This window comes from Scheffersomyces stipitis, chromosome 6 (genome assembly GCF_000209165.1).
Source record: "Scheffersomyces stipitis CBS 6054 chromosome 6, complete sequence".
Taxonomy (NCBI): domain Eukaryota; kingdom Fungi; phylum Ascomycota; class Pichiomycetes; order Serinales; family Debaryomycetaceae; genus Scheffersomyces; species Scheffersomyces stipitis.
In genome coordinates this window covers 813,736-829,327 of record NC_009046.1, presented here as the reverse complement: position 1 = coordinate 829,327, position 15,592 = coordinate 813,736, and the positions used below count along the sequence as shown (strand labels likewise).

The window sequence follows — 15,592 nt, the reverse complement described above, 5'->3', positions numbered from 1 at the left end:
GAAAGAAAGCTCCTGAGATTATCAGTTAAAGTATATTCATCTGTATACTATATCTCTTCTAATTGTATTACATGGCACTGGAGGCAAACTCAAAAAAGATAATATGGCTGCAACTTCATATGTTTTTGGCGACCACTCTCGTGCTCACGAATTCTTAGGTGCTTTAACATGTATTACAAAATGTGAAAGCTCAACTAAATAAAATACATAATCATACATTTAACTGTACGTCCTTAGTGACTCACATGCTATTAATTGACAATCTTTCAAAGTAATAATCTCCAAGCATACCCTGGCAGACACCACATGTTTCCATTATTTGCAAGTACTTGCATACCCAAGATCTTCCTTAGGTTTCTCTGGCCTGCTTGAGGCACATTGACATCTCCAACTTATGACCTGGACTTGATAATTCTGGTACACAGAAACTATATGAGCTCATATTCGAATTGGCCCAAATATGGCCAAGTCTGAAAATTGTGGAATGCAGTCTTCCCAGCTTCCATTATATTATGGTAGCAATTGCGATGAAGTATTATCCATTATCAGAATAACTCTGGGAAATTAGACGTCATGTTTTCAAGAGACATAGAGGTAGAGCTCTTGAGATAAAGCTGTCCCAACTGAGTGGAAAAGAGTATGGACATATATGTCTAACGCCAAATAGAAAAAGGTGTAGCTTGTCATCCAAGTACTTTAGTTATACACAAGTTTCTTCTTTGACTGGGGTTTCGACTCTAGATTCGAAATCTTCGCTGTGTTGGGAGAACCGGGTATGACTCTCAATGGATGACTATAATTTCTCGTTCTGGTCTTAGCATCGCCTTGTAAAACGCGACTCCTATTTTCTTTCTCAGATAACCCTAAAGGTTGTGGGCGTGTATCTCGTGGATCCATGAAAAGACTGAGTCTGTTGAACGATTGAGTAGACGGAATAGAAGAACTTCTTTCATTTCCCGCAGAAACAGATCTTCTGAACAGATAGTCCACCATCAGTGGAACCGTTAACTGTACAGAAGATGATGATTTGAGCGACTTTGTTGATGTAGAAAGTATATATGCCTGTACTCCTTCATTAAGGCTCTTGATTCCTTGTAAACTGTTGGATTTTTTTATAGTACTGATTGGTGCCAGACTATTTTCATCAGGAGGTCCCTCTTTCAACACAGCTCCTATGCTTATTAACAGTGTGTCCGCTTCGGGGACATCAGCCGTTGTTTTCTTTTCAAGTATTTCTATTGTTTTCTGTAGATCCTTGACCTGATTCTGATAATTGCTAATGTACAACCGTTTTTCGATCCCTGCTTTCTTCTCTCTTTCCAAATCATTTTCTATAAGAGCCAACTTCTCCAACAATACATTATTGAGTTGATTGGCGAGATCAAGCTTGTTTGTAAGTATCCTATCGTTGGACTCCATACTATCGTTGGATATTTCTACTGTTACCAACTGTTGCTGTATTTCGGATAGTCTGTGCTCTTGTTCTCGGGCCTTTTCTGCTGCTTTTTCTTGTGACTCGTTGAGTTCTCTTGTCAATTCAACAATCCTTGAATTTGACTTTAGCAATTGCTCATTTGTTTTATCCAAAGTTGACTGTAGTGTAGTATTGGCTCTCTCGAGATCCTGAAGTTCTTCTTCCAATAATTGTTCTAATTCCTTACTGGATTCCTGGAATTCAGACAATACAGTCTCGAGCTCGACCACTCGTTCTATTAGCTCCTCTCTGCTGAGCTCTCCGGCTTCTGACATTGACATGCTGTCAAACCCTCCAGTATAAACATCTATTCTACTTCTTTTTGATGAACATTCTGTATGTTTATATTGATCTGTGCAGGGATTCCTGATTTGGAAAGGTGCTTCATTTTAAAGTTCTCTTGCATAGTTAAGATCTTACATATGGAGTATGCATACAATACTGTGCTTTAGCAGCTCCATTTACATACTTATATACGCTGTGGCAATACAGAAGTTTCTCTTCCACCACCATAGACCTATCTGTTTGGTTCTTCTAAGTAATTCTTTTCTATTAATTGAGAGGAAAATCAGGTATAGCGCCACTATCTCCAATTGCTTTAAGTTCTAATTCTCTGCCCCCGCTACTACAGAACTGCGAGTTCTCCTCCAAAGTCCCATGGTAAATGTAGGCACCTTCAAAGTCGTCAGCACCAGTTCCTCCACAAACGCTCCAAGTGGAGCTTCCTTGAGCAAAAATCATATCTCTTCTCACCGCGAATTGTTGCTTGGATAATTCCACATCATCCAGCAATTGCAACTGGTTCGTTTGATTATTAACAGTCAAGTACTTTCCGTCCAAGTTTGTCACCTTCAAGCTGAGGTCTCCGTTAATAAATCCGGTGATGTTGTACTGTTTTGGATCCAGAGAGCTGTTCAACTTAACCAGTAGATCATTAGGGTCAAATACAACATATTGGAATCCAAAGTTATCCAAGTTCTTGACACTCTCTTCGAACAAGGCACTATTTGACTTTAATGAGCGAGCAGGCTTGTATGCTCCCAAACTGAATGACTCAGACTGAGAATTGTATCCGGTGGCAGGCAAAGCCGTGGAAGCTGTAATACCGAAAAACAAAAATAACACGAAGCTAATGAGTGAACTTTTGGCTGCGAAATTTTTCATTCTGACTATTTTGGGAAGTCTCAGTAGCTCTAGCAGTCTGACTAGGGGATCTGTAAAAAAAGAAGCAAAAGAAGACAATTTATTTGGAAGAGTTAGGTTCGTTGCTTCTAATTTTATAATATTCTAAAAGAGCTCAAGGCTATCTATAGTGCACAAGAATGTTTAGTACATTTCATAAAAAGAGCAGACAATATGCAACCTGGTGCAAAAAAAAGTAGGGGACTGTGAAGTGAACAGACCCACCTTGATTGCACCCAAAATTTCAGGACCTCGTTGAGTAAAAGACAATCTCTTGGAATTCGCTGGCACAGTGGTGCTAGGCACATGAATCAGGAGTTACACAACAATTGGCAACTACGGACATTCACTATGCCCAAAACAGCAGCTATTGGGGGTCAGTGTGCAACAAACACTGTATGCTCCTGTACATGCGAAATGAATTGGCACGGAATTTAGAGTAATTTTGAACGCTAGCAAAAAACTAGGTAAATTTGGTAGCTCTGGTCATATACTAAGCCAGCTCACACAATTTTAGAGTTTCATATGAGCAATTTTTCAGGGCTTTCCCAGAATTGCCCATATTTCGGACCTCAAACACCACATTTCAATGCCATTTGAACCAACTGCACTACGCACAAAAGACAAAAAAAAATAGGGTTGAGCATAGAGCACGGGTAAATACAGGACCTAAGTAAATTTCAGTCTGATACCATAAGTTTTTTCTGTCATGAGACAACCATTTGTTGTACCCAAGGGTTACCCGCTTCATGAGCTTCTAAAGTAGGGTAACACAACCATCTACCATAACGGCTGCAAAAAATACCAATTGGCTGCAACATGGACGAGCAGCAGGAAATCGGAGGAGCACATGCTCTCCTCCAACTAGGCTCAAAGCAGAAGGATGATGGAATAGACGACAGCATTGATGCAATCGGCAATAATGAAAACAGCAATGTCAATGAAGATGTAGATGACGAAGGAGACCTTTCAGACTCGAAGAACCAGCAGATTAATGATGCAGTAGAGGCTGCTGTCATGAGGTATGTGGGAGGAACTTTGGACTCTGCAGAGCATGAGAGCAAAAGAAGCAAACGGAAGATCCACGATGAGATCATCAACAATATCCACGAGTTCAACCAATGGACTGGATTCTTAGAAGAAAATATCAGCGACCATGGCAACGAGGACTACGATGCTTATACGTCTCAACAGCAGTCTCAGCCGCTCCATCTGAACAAAAGAAGCAAAGGAAAGAAAAGAAGAACTCAACTGGGAACAAGCGACATCGATCCAGAACTCGAGGCTTTAGGCACAACTGAACACGACCAATTAGTAGAGGCAGCAATAATTGATGCCAGAGAACTTGCCAGACACATCAATGAACAGGGAGCCGGAACTGGGAACCTAAATCTCAGCCACCACCAACAGCACGCTGGATCTGACTCAATCAATGCGATTACTCAACTTGCTCAGGCTGCTACATCGTTATCCGAAACAAAGAAAGCAAAACTCAAGAGAAAAGATGGGGAGTCATACCAGATGAAGAACATTGCCTTACGACCCAAGTTCAACAACTTGACCAGTGTAGAAACTCTCATAGAGGAAGCCTCGGCGCAAGCCTGTGAATGGTTCAATTCCCTACCTGACACTACGGGTAAAGGTCCACGTATGTTTTCGGCAGAAGAGATGAGTGCAGTAGACCATTTCGTAGCAGGTTATTGCCATTTGAACAAATGGACAAGAGAAGATGTGTGTAACAGAGTGTGGTCCAACGAGAGAAAGAAAGACAATTTCTGGGAGTCTTTAGTACGAGTACTACCATACAGATCCAGAGCTTCTGTGTACAAGCATGTGAGGAGAATCTACCATGTGTTTGACGTCAGAGCAAAGTGGACAGAGGAAGATGATGCCTTGCTTAAGAAACTTGCACTTACACATGAGGGTAAATGGAAACAAATTGGAGAAGCTATGGGTAGAATGCCGGAAGATTGCCGTGACAGGTGGAGAAATTACGTCAAGTGTGGAGACAACAGAACATCAAACCAATGGTCACAAGATGAAGAGAACGCCCTTAAGCAGATCGTCACTGATATGTTTCAACAATCTGGAAACAAAGAGTATGCGTCTATTAATTGGACCGTTGTTAGTGAAAGAATGAATGGAACCAGATCTCGTATTCAGTGTCGTTACAAATGGAACAAGTTGGTAAAGAGGGAAACTGCTCTTCGTGCAACGTACATGAATTCCGACACAAAACTCTGGATGCTCAGAAAACTCCAGAGCTCTGGCTGGGATTCTGTTGATAGTGTCGATTGGACTGAAGTAGCCCGTTTGCATAGGGAAGAGAATGTTAAGCAGGATGAGAATGGCTACCAGTGGGATGCGCCAGATTTCAAGGCTAGTTTTGAGAAGATGAGGTCAGAAGTGAGAGACCACAAGAGGCTTTCATTTGTTACCATTTTGATGCGTTTGATTGAGGATTTGGAAGGACATCCAAAGCTTATAGCTCAACATTTGAGAGAAAACAAGGACAACAGTAACAAGCTCTACTACGACCGCCAAAACAAGACCAAGAACGACAAAATAGTTGATCCAAACGATCCTGAGTCAATAGCAACAGCAGCTGTTGCTGCGGTCTCGTCAGGTGTAGACGGTGTTGATGCCCAGCAACAGGCATATAGCTTATGGCGATAGAGGCTAATTTCTTAATCTAGTTGTACGTATTGATATACTTGTAAATATAGAGTTACATTACAACCTTTGCTGAAGTTCTCATTGCAGAAATATATATGAAAAAGATGAAAAAATACAAGATACAAATAAAACTTATTGCTAGAATCTACCACGAAGATTCAGGTATGAGCTCACTCATTGTCTCATCAGCACTCTATGCTACATGAATTATGTCAATTTGATAGACTGCAAAAAAGCAGACTCGAATCGAAAAATAGAAGTATGAAATTGTTCAGTCCACGACACTGGTTTTTTCAGCCACGTCTAGATCTGTTTATGTGTGCAATCTGAAAAGCTCACAAGTAAGAGAAACCAGAACAAGCCAAAGCGTATATATTAATTGTTTGTAGTCTGTAGGCTAGTGGATGAATCATGATCAACTATGACTACAGCGAGCAGGATATACTTTCCTTCTACAATCTCCAAGCAGTGGATCCTACTTCTATTCTGCATCTTAATCTTAACAAAGAGGAAGATATAGCCCCAGAGGAAATCAATAAGTTATCAAAAGATGAACAATTTGCCATTTTGAACAGATTGGTTAACCACACAGGCGATGAATCTCGTGCTGGAACCCGAAACAGCATGTACAAAGATGGAGACTTGGAAGATCCTTTGAAAGGAAGAGGCTCTAACGTAGCCAAGCAGTTGATTTCTAGAAATATTATAGGAGGAGTGTCCGATCCCGAGTTGAAAAGCTATTTAATTGGCTCGCAGAAATTCAATTCCCAAAAGTATTTGACCACAGTGCATAGGGATACTTCAATCGACGAATTGACTTCGTCATTGGGATTTCTTGAACAGAGTATTCAGAGTCAGACTAATGAGTTAAAAGGTGTAATCGATGCCAATTTCATAAAGTTCATCAACTGTAAAAAGGCAATTGACACCGTATTGGTAGATTTCAAGAATCTGAAAACAAGAGCTCAGCAAGATAGAGAAAATGCAACAGTGTTCAATCCGCAAAGACACAGAAACACAGCCAAACAGGAAACGCTCTCTTCTGAATTGGAGGAGGCCGTTAAAAACCTCAACATGGCTACAGCATTAATGATCAGACCTATTCAAGAGAATAAAAATAGAGAGAACAAGTTGAACAAATTGATAGAATTCGTCAAAGCACACCCGTTTTTCTTCGATTTGCCCAATAAGCTTCTTAAGTATCTTTCCATACATGATCACGACAGCTTTATCGATGATTATAATAAGTATTTGGGTGAGAAGGAGAGCATGTTAAATTTGAATAAATCTAAGTATAATGCCGATTTGGCTCGTTTGACCAAAGAGAAAGATGAAGAAGGCATCAGAAACTTGGACCAAGAATACCAATTATACAATACAGCGCTTTCTAAAGTGTTCGAGGAAATTGATTCCATTACTGAACAATTCCGCGCGAAGACATACAAAGAGTTGCTATCCATGGATTACGAGGTTCCATTGAATGGAAGATCAAAGTCCACTTCAACCTCTAAGTTTACCTCCTTGGTTGACAAGTTATACAAATTGGATAGCTCCATGAGCTTATCAGATAACAATCCTATCTCCAAATTTCTTTCTACCCAATTGGAGTCCATCAACACAGAGTTGGAACATCAAATAGCCAAATATGATACAAGATTTAGAATGATGCAAAGAAAACTCCAGGATTACATTAGCACCTTGGCTGATGCCAGAAAGAACGGTTCTCATGTTAGATATATCAGCGAGAAATACAACAGCACGAAGACAGATTTGATGGTGTCCAAGACTAAGAGCAACGAGGAGAAGGAAAAGTTAGTCTTTGACGTTTTTGACAGTGGAGACAATTTAGATTTATCATTAGTGAATGAGACTTGGTTAGTTCTCCTCAACCTCATGAACTTTTTAGAAGATTTATTTTCGAAGAACTTAACCAAATTTGTCAACAACTACAGACACTACTACCAGTTCAATGTTGACCCACAGGGAACTATTAGAGACTCCTTTGTTAATATCGTGAACAAGGTGGCGCTTGTATTGGTTACTTTGTTTGAAAACGAGTCGTCAGCCGAAGCTAGCCAATTAGAAGCACAACCAAAAGACTACGAATTATTTTTGCCCCACTATGCAAATTCAATGTCTTCAGTTTTCTATTTGTCGAGTGTGAACCAGAAGTTAAATCATCTTTTCACTCATTTAGGAGAACTTTCAGGGCTAGTCGGCAATACTTCCAAGTTTGCGGAAACCAATAAGTTATTGAAGAATCTTAAAAATGCCTCTGTGAAAACGAATCAAAAGATGATTGAAGCAATTTGCTCTGTATGGGTGAATGATTGCTCTCAATTATTTGAATTAGAAGATTGGACTGTGAGCACTCTCAATGAAGATACAGTCAAGAAACAAGGGGACGGATCTACGTATACAAAACTCATGAACATAATAGAGTACTATCAATTGTTTATTTTAATCAAGTTGGCAGATCTCACATTCAATAAGGATGAAACCAATGGAGATTTCAGGATAGTTCAATCATATCCTAGTAAGAGAATGTTGGTCAGTATCGAAATCCAGTTTATGAGAAGTTTGAATATTATTGTGGATTCGGTAATGAAGAAGTACAACATGGAACGAATGAATGATTCTGACTTTGTGGTAAGTGATAATGAAACTTATAAAGTACTAACGATGAATAATTTTGATAAATTATCAAGAATAACGTACCCTAGATTGATCAAAAAGTTTGATCAATTGTTCAGTAAGGATCTACTGACTCAGAAACTAAAGCTTTTTGCAGACATCGATAAGGCAAGTTTCACTATTTTTGAAGATGTATTAAACCGTGAGAAGATGTGGATTGCTAACCAAGTCAACAAATTTTTCCATTCTCACATTAGCAATGTAGATGGAAGGGTCACTGAATTACGTATTGATGGTTTCATCTATGAGATTTTAATTCATTTTGTGAGATTGATAAACAAGGTGAAACCAGTCACAGGCAAAGATATTTTTATCAATATTATCAACGAACTTCAATCCAATTTATTGAAGAACATATTAGATAACTTGCGTATGTGCGATACATTTTCATCATTATCGATGATCAACTTGAAATTGGATGTGAACTTTATCTTGGAGATTTTCGAAAACTCCAAGACCTTGAAGTTCAACGATTCGACCTATAAGTTATTGCAGGTGCTCCTCAATGCAATCGAAGAGAAATATAATGGTGCAGAAGAGAGGTACAACTACTCACAGAGCGACTTTGCTTACATATTAAACCAGAATTTGGCCAATTCTGCCAATGAATTTGACTGTTTCTAGTTCCAGAAACAGTCGGCTGGGTTTATACCTCTGTACCTGTCTCGAGCTTATATTTCACACCGTTAAGATTATAGTAGACTTTATGATAACTTGTGTTTCATTTGAATAGGTAGATACCAAATATATAATTTTCTATTGTACATGTGCTTCGCTGCAATCTTTTATGAAGTCAGTTTGTCAATAGTAAGATTGGGCATTAATTGGCATTATACCTTGATTCAGTGGTTAAGCTTCTTCTCGCATCTTCATTCCAAGGCTTGCTTTTGAGTCCCTTCTACTCGAACTGAACTGACTAGGGTTCATGTTAGACTCATGAAGTGTGTTTGGTGCTTCCAAAGAAGACCGTACCACGTTAGCTCTTTTATATAATACAAATCAATGCCTATAAGCCACCTGCAGAATTCGATACTGAAGAGTGGGATCGACTGGTGACACCATTTTCTTCCTGTTCGGCCGGTGCAACTCTGAACCGAATTTCAGCAGATGGGGGTGGAGAACAAATGGATTCCCAAAACTCTGCTGATGATGGTGGGCATGACTTGTTCTCTTGAATGTCGCTTTCTGAGTAAATCTGTTCCCAAAACTCTGCAGAAGTTGGTAAGTCATGAGGGTTGTTGCTTAGATTGTTCGTGGAAGTAACAGCAGCGGCAGCCGTAGTTGTAGTAGGATTAGACGTAGAAGCCTCAGTTTGTGAGATAGTGTGATTATACTGCTCTAATGGTCTGCGGTATAGTGGGACGTAGTTATCGAAGACATGGCACCGTCTAGTTAGCCATCCTCCGCTTCTAGACTCACTTGGTCTCAACAAGTGTTCTTCTGAATCTTTTATGGTAAGTCTTGCAAGAGATTGCTGCCGGAGTCCCTCTAAGTTTGCGTTGAGAAGACATTTCAATGTCACCTGGTTGTTGGAGTATTTAGTTGAGGATGTAGCTTTCAGGTCTCTACATTTCTTCCGAAGAATTGATTTAGAAGGCAATGCAGTGATGGAACTTGGAATGGGTCTTTGATACCCGTAAGGAACTCTTTCTTCGGGATCGCCCCAAACATTACAACTGTATTCTACTCCAGACAACTCATCAACGACTACAGGGTATTGATACTCTGAGTTGAAACCGCAACCAGTATTGTACCTGATAGAGAGCTGCCGTTCTCTAGGAGAATTCAAGATTTGAAAGGATTCATCCAGGGTTCTGTTTTCTTCAGATGATACTTCTTCTTCAGTTGTCTCTACAAGTTCTGAAATATCACCACCGGTTGCATATTTGCACAACTCATAACGAAGTAATTGCTCTTCTGCACTTTGACTGTAAAATTCAAATTCGTCTATCCCTATAATGCTAACAACTTGATCCAGGAAAGCAAAAAGATTGGCAATTTTGACATCTTGATTGTTAACTTCAACTTCTTGGGTGGCATATTTCTCTGAAATATCTGTTAGTTGTGATCGACCCTGTCCATCCTTCTTAATTACTGGTTGAGGAAAGCTAGATTCTGAAAATTTGTGCTGTTCGAATAGGCTGGTGTTCGTGCATTTGATCGATTCGATCCCATCTTCAATGACATTAAAAGAATCAAACTGAGTCAAAATAGTAGAAACTGAATTAAAGGTAGTAATGGTAGTAATGGCAGTGATAGAGGTAGAATGAGCATCCCTATTTTGATATGGAATTTGACATAAATTGTTTACGGCACATCTTAAACTATAGAGATGTAGCCCCATATTTGTGCCAAAGAGCAAGTCATTGTAACTAAATTGAAGAGTGGCATCAATAACCACGTTAAGCGTGCCCTTAGAGGTGATCATGTTACTCAAGAGTTTCGTGATTTCTGAATCCGGAGACACTTGCTCAACTGTATCACATGTCTCACTTCGTATACAACTATCAGCATCATGGAACCATTCACCAAGGAAGTTTAATTTTGTAGCTATTCTTCCATCAAAAGTTAATGAGCCTTGACCAAGGTATCTTTTGCAATTCTGTTGGCTGTGTTGAAATATTCCGTGAGATCTACCAAGACTGTGTTTGTGGTAAATATGGAAAGAAACTTCGATTTCATCTGAAAACATCTCTAGTTTATCTAACAAGTGTATGGGGATGTGGTGGATGAAAATATAGTGGAAGTATGCCTTCACTAACAAAGTCTCTGACGGACAGGGGTGGTTGATCTTGGAACAACACGGTGGTTCTCTCAACCACATCCTTGAACATCTGAGTAAAGCGAAATAGGTCGATGATAGCGCCGAAGTCCGACGACGGGGAGTGAAAAACTTGAAAGTCAATAGAAGTCAATTGTTTCACAGCAGAGATTTGGAAGACAATCGAAAGTGGGAAAATAAGGTAATTACTTAAGGAGAAAAGAAAGAGAAAACTGATAAATTTTGTGGATATGGTTTTTCCGAAAATGCTGCGTTTTGCAACCACAAATAAACAATGTTCGCAGTCGGTTTTGCACCCAAAATGAGCCCCAGGCCCAAACTGTAAAAATTTACCAGATTCATGACTTAAAACATTGAGAATTAGAAATAAATGTATATTATACCCCTAAAAGTGAAAGTAAAACCCATATATATATATAATTGCTCAGCATGAAAGCAACTCTTCCCAGACAAACAAAGAGGACCCAATTTCTCCGTTTGCAGATGCTGGTTCAGAGTTGCTTTCACAACATTCCCAACTTCCCCCTCCGAAGTAAGGTTACAAATGAAAATTAGATAGAAACAAGATAAAGAAAAAGAATATTGAATAATAACAATTACCTCAGCTGGAGCACTCCATTCCCATCAGTGTGTGTGTGTGTGTGTAATAGTGGAAATTGGATACCTCAGCCTCAGCAAATGATAGTACACATTACTCTAATTGGATACCTTTTCAACATCACTAATTTCTTTGCGGATTTCAGTGAGTGGTTCATGTTCAGAATCTTCACCAAAGTTAGTGTTCTTGACCTTGTCGAACAATTCTTCCTTTTCAGCACTGGTCAAGTTGTTCTTCTTCTTGCCCTTCAAGTGGTACATAGGGTTCAATTGAACTAAGGTAAGGTTCTTGAGGAATGGTAAGTGACCGTGCTTTTCTTCGAAGAGCATCAAGAGAATAACGGCAATGATAACCAACCAGTAGATGTTGTAGGAAATAACAGAACCATAGGTAGCAGAATTTTGCCATCCTAATAAAGCGTTGAACACATCCCAACCGTTGTCGGTTTCTGGGTTGCAGCAGTTGACGTGCCAAACAGACTTGGCAATATCATAAGTACCAGGACCAGAACCGTTTTCAGAAGCATCACCACCAGTTTGAACACTGAAAAGATGGTTCTCGAAGTACCAAATACCTCTGGAGAATAAACCAGCAGCGATTAAGTACAAAATACCAGTGGAGATAATCAAAAAGATCTGCAAAGAAACGGTCGAACCAGAGTAGTACAAAAGAGTACCAACAGCAATACCAGCAATTAAACCAGTGATAACTGGAATAGGGAAAGCGGTGGCTGGGGAACTTAAACCAACACCACCAACGAAGACAACAGCTTCCAAACCTTCTCTTAAACAAGTAATGAAAGGCAAAATGAACATACAGTACTTCTTGGTTAAGTAACCAATCTTGAATCTGTCCTTTTTATTACTAGGTGTCTTAGTCAAAGCTCTGGCCAACTTAATTCTCCACTTTTCTTTCATCTTGTTAATACGAAGCATAGCAAGACCCATAAGAGAGATCAAAACAGTCGCAATAATACAGAAGACACCTTCCCAGATATCTTCCGACTTAGACCAAACATCGTTACCAAGAGAGTAGAAAGCACCAATAAAAGCACAACCAATGATAAGACAGACAACCACCCCCAGTATCGCCCCTATCCACACTTGTCGGACTAATTTTTTGTAGACAACGGGGTCTTGGGTGGCTTGTCCCAAACCTTGTTTAAGAAAAGCCAAGAGGACCGAAACGACAACGACGGCCTCTAAGGATTCTCTAAACACGATAAAGAAAATTTGGACATTAAATACGTTCACCATTTTGTCTTAAGTTTATCTTTTTGGACTTCTAATTGACCTTCTCAACAACAATATAAGGATTGGGTAGGAGGGGGACAGTTGTTTTATCTTCACAGTAATGATGAAGATAAATACAAAGGTACAAATCAAAAGGAGAAAAAGAAAAAGACTGTGGATTACAAAATCTTCAAATGAATGCTTACATCTCGAGGTTCAATGGCTATCCATTTATATAGTTTTTGTAAGTAGCAGGGCTGCAGCAGACTTTAAAAAATTTACACCCCCTACATTTTTCACGTTCTGATAATTTATAATTATTATCAATTCCATCAGTATGCACAATTTGAGCCAATCAAGTGCCAAGACCAGAACTAAAATCGAACTTAAAGTGGTATTCGCTGATTTCATTGGCTGCCTGCTTTTCCCATTTGGGATGCATTTTTTATCAGATTAATCATCTATAAAATTTTTTAAAAGAATAATTTGTGGCTACAGTTGCATTCAAGAAAAAAGAGAACTTTCGGAAGTTTAAATGCCTCCGACCGTCTCTGGTATCAAGAGACATATGGCCAAGACTAACTGTAGACGTCAATAGCGACATGGCGGTTACAATCAATCCTCAATCGCTTGGCTCAAATAATACTTCTATAGCGTTTGCTTGTTTTTTTCTTGGTCTCTTGGAGCATCTATAATTTGTGAAAGTTGAAAAAGGTTGCGAGCCCCGCTCGCTTTGAGTTATTTTGAATAAATTTTTTTGCTTTACGGCTTTGTTCGTCTTTAATATTTGAGCTGTAGCCCCATTGGATGCTTTGAGAGGCTTAACCGAAATAGGTGTTAGGGGTGAAATAAATGGAATTGGCTCAACTCACGAATTGACTCGACATCTCTGGGACGGATCACAAAAGCGGGATTATCCGTAGCAAATTTTTACTGCTGGAAGTCTGCATTCTCAACGGTGTCAAAGTGACAGCATGAGTGCCAATTTGTGCTAAGAAAACCAGAATCCGCAAACTCTCAACCCAGCAATTGTACTGTGATACACACATTCCCGTCTCTACAGTGGGGGGATTCACATTTAATTATTTGTACTGCATTTACGATCTCTCTTATCTGATAAATTAAGTCTTAGAGGTTTCATCAACTGGATCTTTAATCTTACTTTATTGGTACAATTAGGACAAGGGGTTGTCATACCTCCCTTGGTATTTCTCTTGATTCGGCAGCTCAGAGCCCGATTATAATATATGAGAAGTTATTAAGAACGGCTCAGCACACAGATCCGCGTTCAAAGTATTTGCAAAATGCTTGCGAAAAGGATAAAGTTCACTTTTATCTACAGAATAGGACCATTTTGGAAATTGAACCTCAATACAAGGAAGCCTAATTCCGGCCCATATGCTATTGTTGCACGATTCCTTCGACTAACGTCTTGCCAGCCCTTAGTTAAGTATAATGCCATGGCTAGGAATTTGTTAGGTACACGTTGAGTGAAAGACCTTTATATAACCCAGAACCCTATACAACAAAAGTTACATAAGCAGCGTTTTACTATCTATCTGGTCTGAAGGAATTCAATTAATGGATAACACAACGCCACAACAGATATTCTCCCTTCGTAGCCATGAGAATTCCATATCGAATATCGAAGAGGTATTCTTGTGGAACAAACATTGCTTAATCTCGTCAGACACAAAGGGCTGGATCATTATATGGAATATCAATGCTAAAAGACCAATCCGAAAATGGCAGGCTCATGATGAAACGATATTAACTCTTACTCTCATATCTACGAATACTTTGCTCACTCATGGTCGTGATGCTTCTTTGAAAATATGGGATATTTCTGTAGAGCATGCAGAAAGTAGTCCTCCAGAGCTATTTTTTTTGCCAATAAATACTTTGAACTTCTGTAACGTTCAATACTTCAACGATTTCTTGATAACACCAGCATCAGTGGATTCGAATAACTTCGATATATACAAGATAACCAATCCTGAGTACGAGTTCAAGAGAGTTCTAGCAAACTTCAGTCCATTCGATCTATACTCCAAGAATAAAACTGAGATCAATAGCCCTAATGAACAGGGAAGAAACGACTTTGGAATCATCATGAAGTTGGTCTATGTCGAACACTCAAATCAATTATTCCTAGGATTTGAATCTGGCCAGATTATTGGATTGAACATCAACTTGAATCCAGACGCAACGTTGGTAGATAAAACAACTGAAGCTTATTCAAAAAAGACACCTTCAAAATATGGAGGATTATCAAGCTTGATAGATAAAACCAGCAGTCGAACTTTGATAAACAAAGAACCACGAGTAAATCTAATATATTCAGACTCTTCACACATTCCAAACCCAATAACTTCATTAGTACACCTCAAGGATAATATTTTGATATCTGGATCTACAAACAAGCAGGTAATTGTGCACCACTACCAGATGCACTCAATCGATTCCTCTGATGCACATTTAGACGTTAAGAAAGTGGCTCATTCGGGGATTCAATCGATTGTAGCCGATGAAAAGACTGATACAATTTTCATTGGCCACTGGAACGGAGTGATTGAAGGTGTAGACTACAAAAGCAACAAGAAAAAATTGGACTCTCAATTTGAATTGAAGAGGGATTTACCTCATCTCATTACAACGAGCACCAACTCATCTGGTGGAGATACTAATACCATTGCGAAAGAAGCAGTGAAGTTAACATCTTTGGCTCTACTGATAGAGAGAGAAAACACGCAAGTTACCACCACCAAGAAGAAGAGCTACAAAGATCTAGTTAAAGCTAGAAGCGCGTACATTGGTAATGACAATAGACTTCTTTTTGCTGGTTATGAGGATGGGGCCGTAGTGGCATATAGATTATAGACATGAACTTTTATTCCTCTATCTGTATTTATACAACTATTTAATTCTATATTTTACTAGGAAAGCGAAGATTC

The 15,592-nt window shown here is 39.2% G+C and overlaps 8 protein-coding genes across 8 annotated transcripts; 4 read left to right on the top strand and 4 right to left on the bottom strand. All coding sequences in view use genetic code 12, as the record gives it.

Moving 5' to 3' along the window:
- Positions 1 to 696: 696 nt before the first annotated feature.
- PICST_32871 (predicted protein) lies at positions 697 to 1,755 on the bottom strand (the record flags this gene model as incomplete). The annotated part of the gene is made up of 1 exon (XM_001385485.1): positions 697 to 1,755. One exon carries the CDS (start codon positions 1,753 to 1,755, stop codon positions 697 to 699), a length of 1,059 nt encoding a protein of 352 aa, XP_001385522.2.
- Positions 1,756 to 2,026: 271 nt separating this feature from the next.
- Positions 2,027 to 2,638, bottom strand: PICST_32870 (predicted protein; the record flags this gene model as incomplete). The annotated part of the gene is made up of 1 exon (XM_001385484.1): positions 2,027 to 2,638. One exon carries the CDS (start codon positions 2,636 to 2,638, stop codon positions 2,027 to 2,029), a length of 612 nt encoding a protein of 203 aa, XP_001385521.2.
- A 791-nt stretch (positions 2,639 to 3,429) lies between these two features.
- PICST_68096 (Myb, DNA-binding protein) lies at positions 3,430 to 5,391 on the top strand. The gene is made up of 2 exons (XM_001385821.1): positions 3,430 to 5,105; positions 5,226 to 5,391. Exons 1-2 carry the CDS (start codon positions 3,476 to 3,478, stop codon positions 5,330 to 5,332), a joined length of 1,737 nt encoding a protein of 578 aa, XP_001385858.2. The 5' UTR covers positions 3,430 to 3,475; the 3' UTR covers positions 5,333 to 5,391.
- A 352-nt stretch (positions 5,392 to 5,743) lies between these two features.
- Positions 5,744 to 5,917, top strand: PICST_27944 (predicted protein; the record flags this gene model as incomplete). Its single annotated transcript, XM_001385820.1, has 1 exon — positions 5,744 to 5,917. A coding segment is annotated over one exon (174 nt), but the record flags the coding sequence as incomplete, so codon positions are not given.
- A 39-nt stretch (positions 5,918 to 5,956) lies between these two features.
- Positions 5,957 to 8,650, top strand: PICST_47572 (predicted protein; the record flags this gene model as incomplete). The annotated part of the gene is made up of 1 exon (XM_001385819.1): positions 5,957 to 8,650. One exon carries the CDS (start codon positions 5,957 to 5,959, stop codon positions 8,648 to 8,650), a length of 2,694 nt encoding a protein of 897 aa, XP_001385856.2.
- A 382-nt stretch (positions 8,651 to 9,032) lies between these two features.
- On the bottom strand, positions 9,033 to 10,850 carry PICST_32867 (hypothetical protein; the record flags this gene model as incomplete). Its single annotated transcript, XM_001385483.1, has 1 exon — positions 9,033 to 10,850. One exon carries the CDS (start codon positions 10,848 to 10,850, stop codon positions 9,033 to 9,035), a length of 1,818 nt encoding a protein of 605 aa, XP_001385520.2.
- Positions 10,851 to 11,170: 320 nt separating this feature from the next.
- Positions 11,171 to 12,662, bottom strand: FTR1 (plasma membrane iron permease; the record flags this gene model as incomplete). Its single annotated transcript, XM_001385482.1, has 1 exon — positions 11,171 to 12,662. One exon carries the CDS (start codon positions 12,660 to 12,662, stop codon positions 11,505 to 11,507), a length of 1,158 nt encoding a protein of 385 aa, XP_001385519.2. The 3' UTR covers positions 11,171 to 11,504.
- Positions 12,663 to 14,219: 1,557 nt separating this feature from the next.
- On the top strand, positions 14,220 to 15,518 carry CAF4 (G-protein beta subunit-like protein containing WD repeats; the record flags this gene model as incomplete). Its single annotated transcript, XM_001385818.1, has 1 exon — positions 14,220 to 15,518. The coding sequence occupies one exon, from the start codon at positions 14,220 to 14,222 to the stop codon at positions 15,516 to 15,518; it is 1,299 nt and encodes a 432-aa protein (XP_001385855.2).
- Between the last annotated feature and the right edge of the window lie 74 nt (positions 15,519 to 15,592).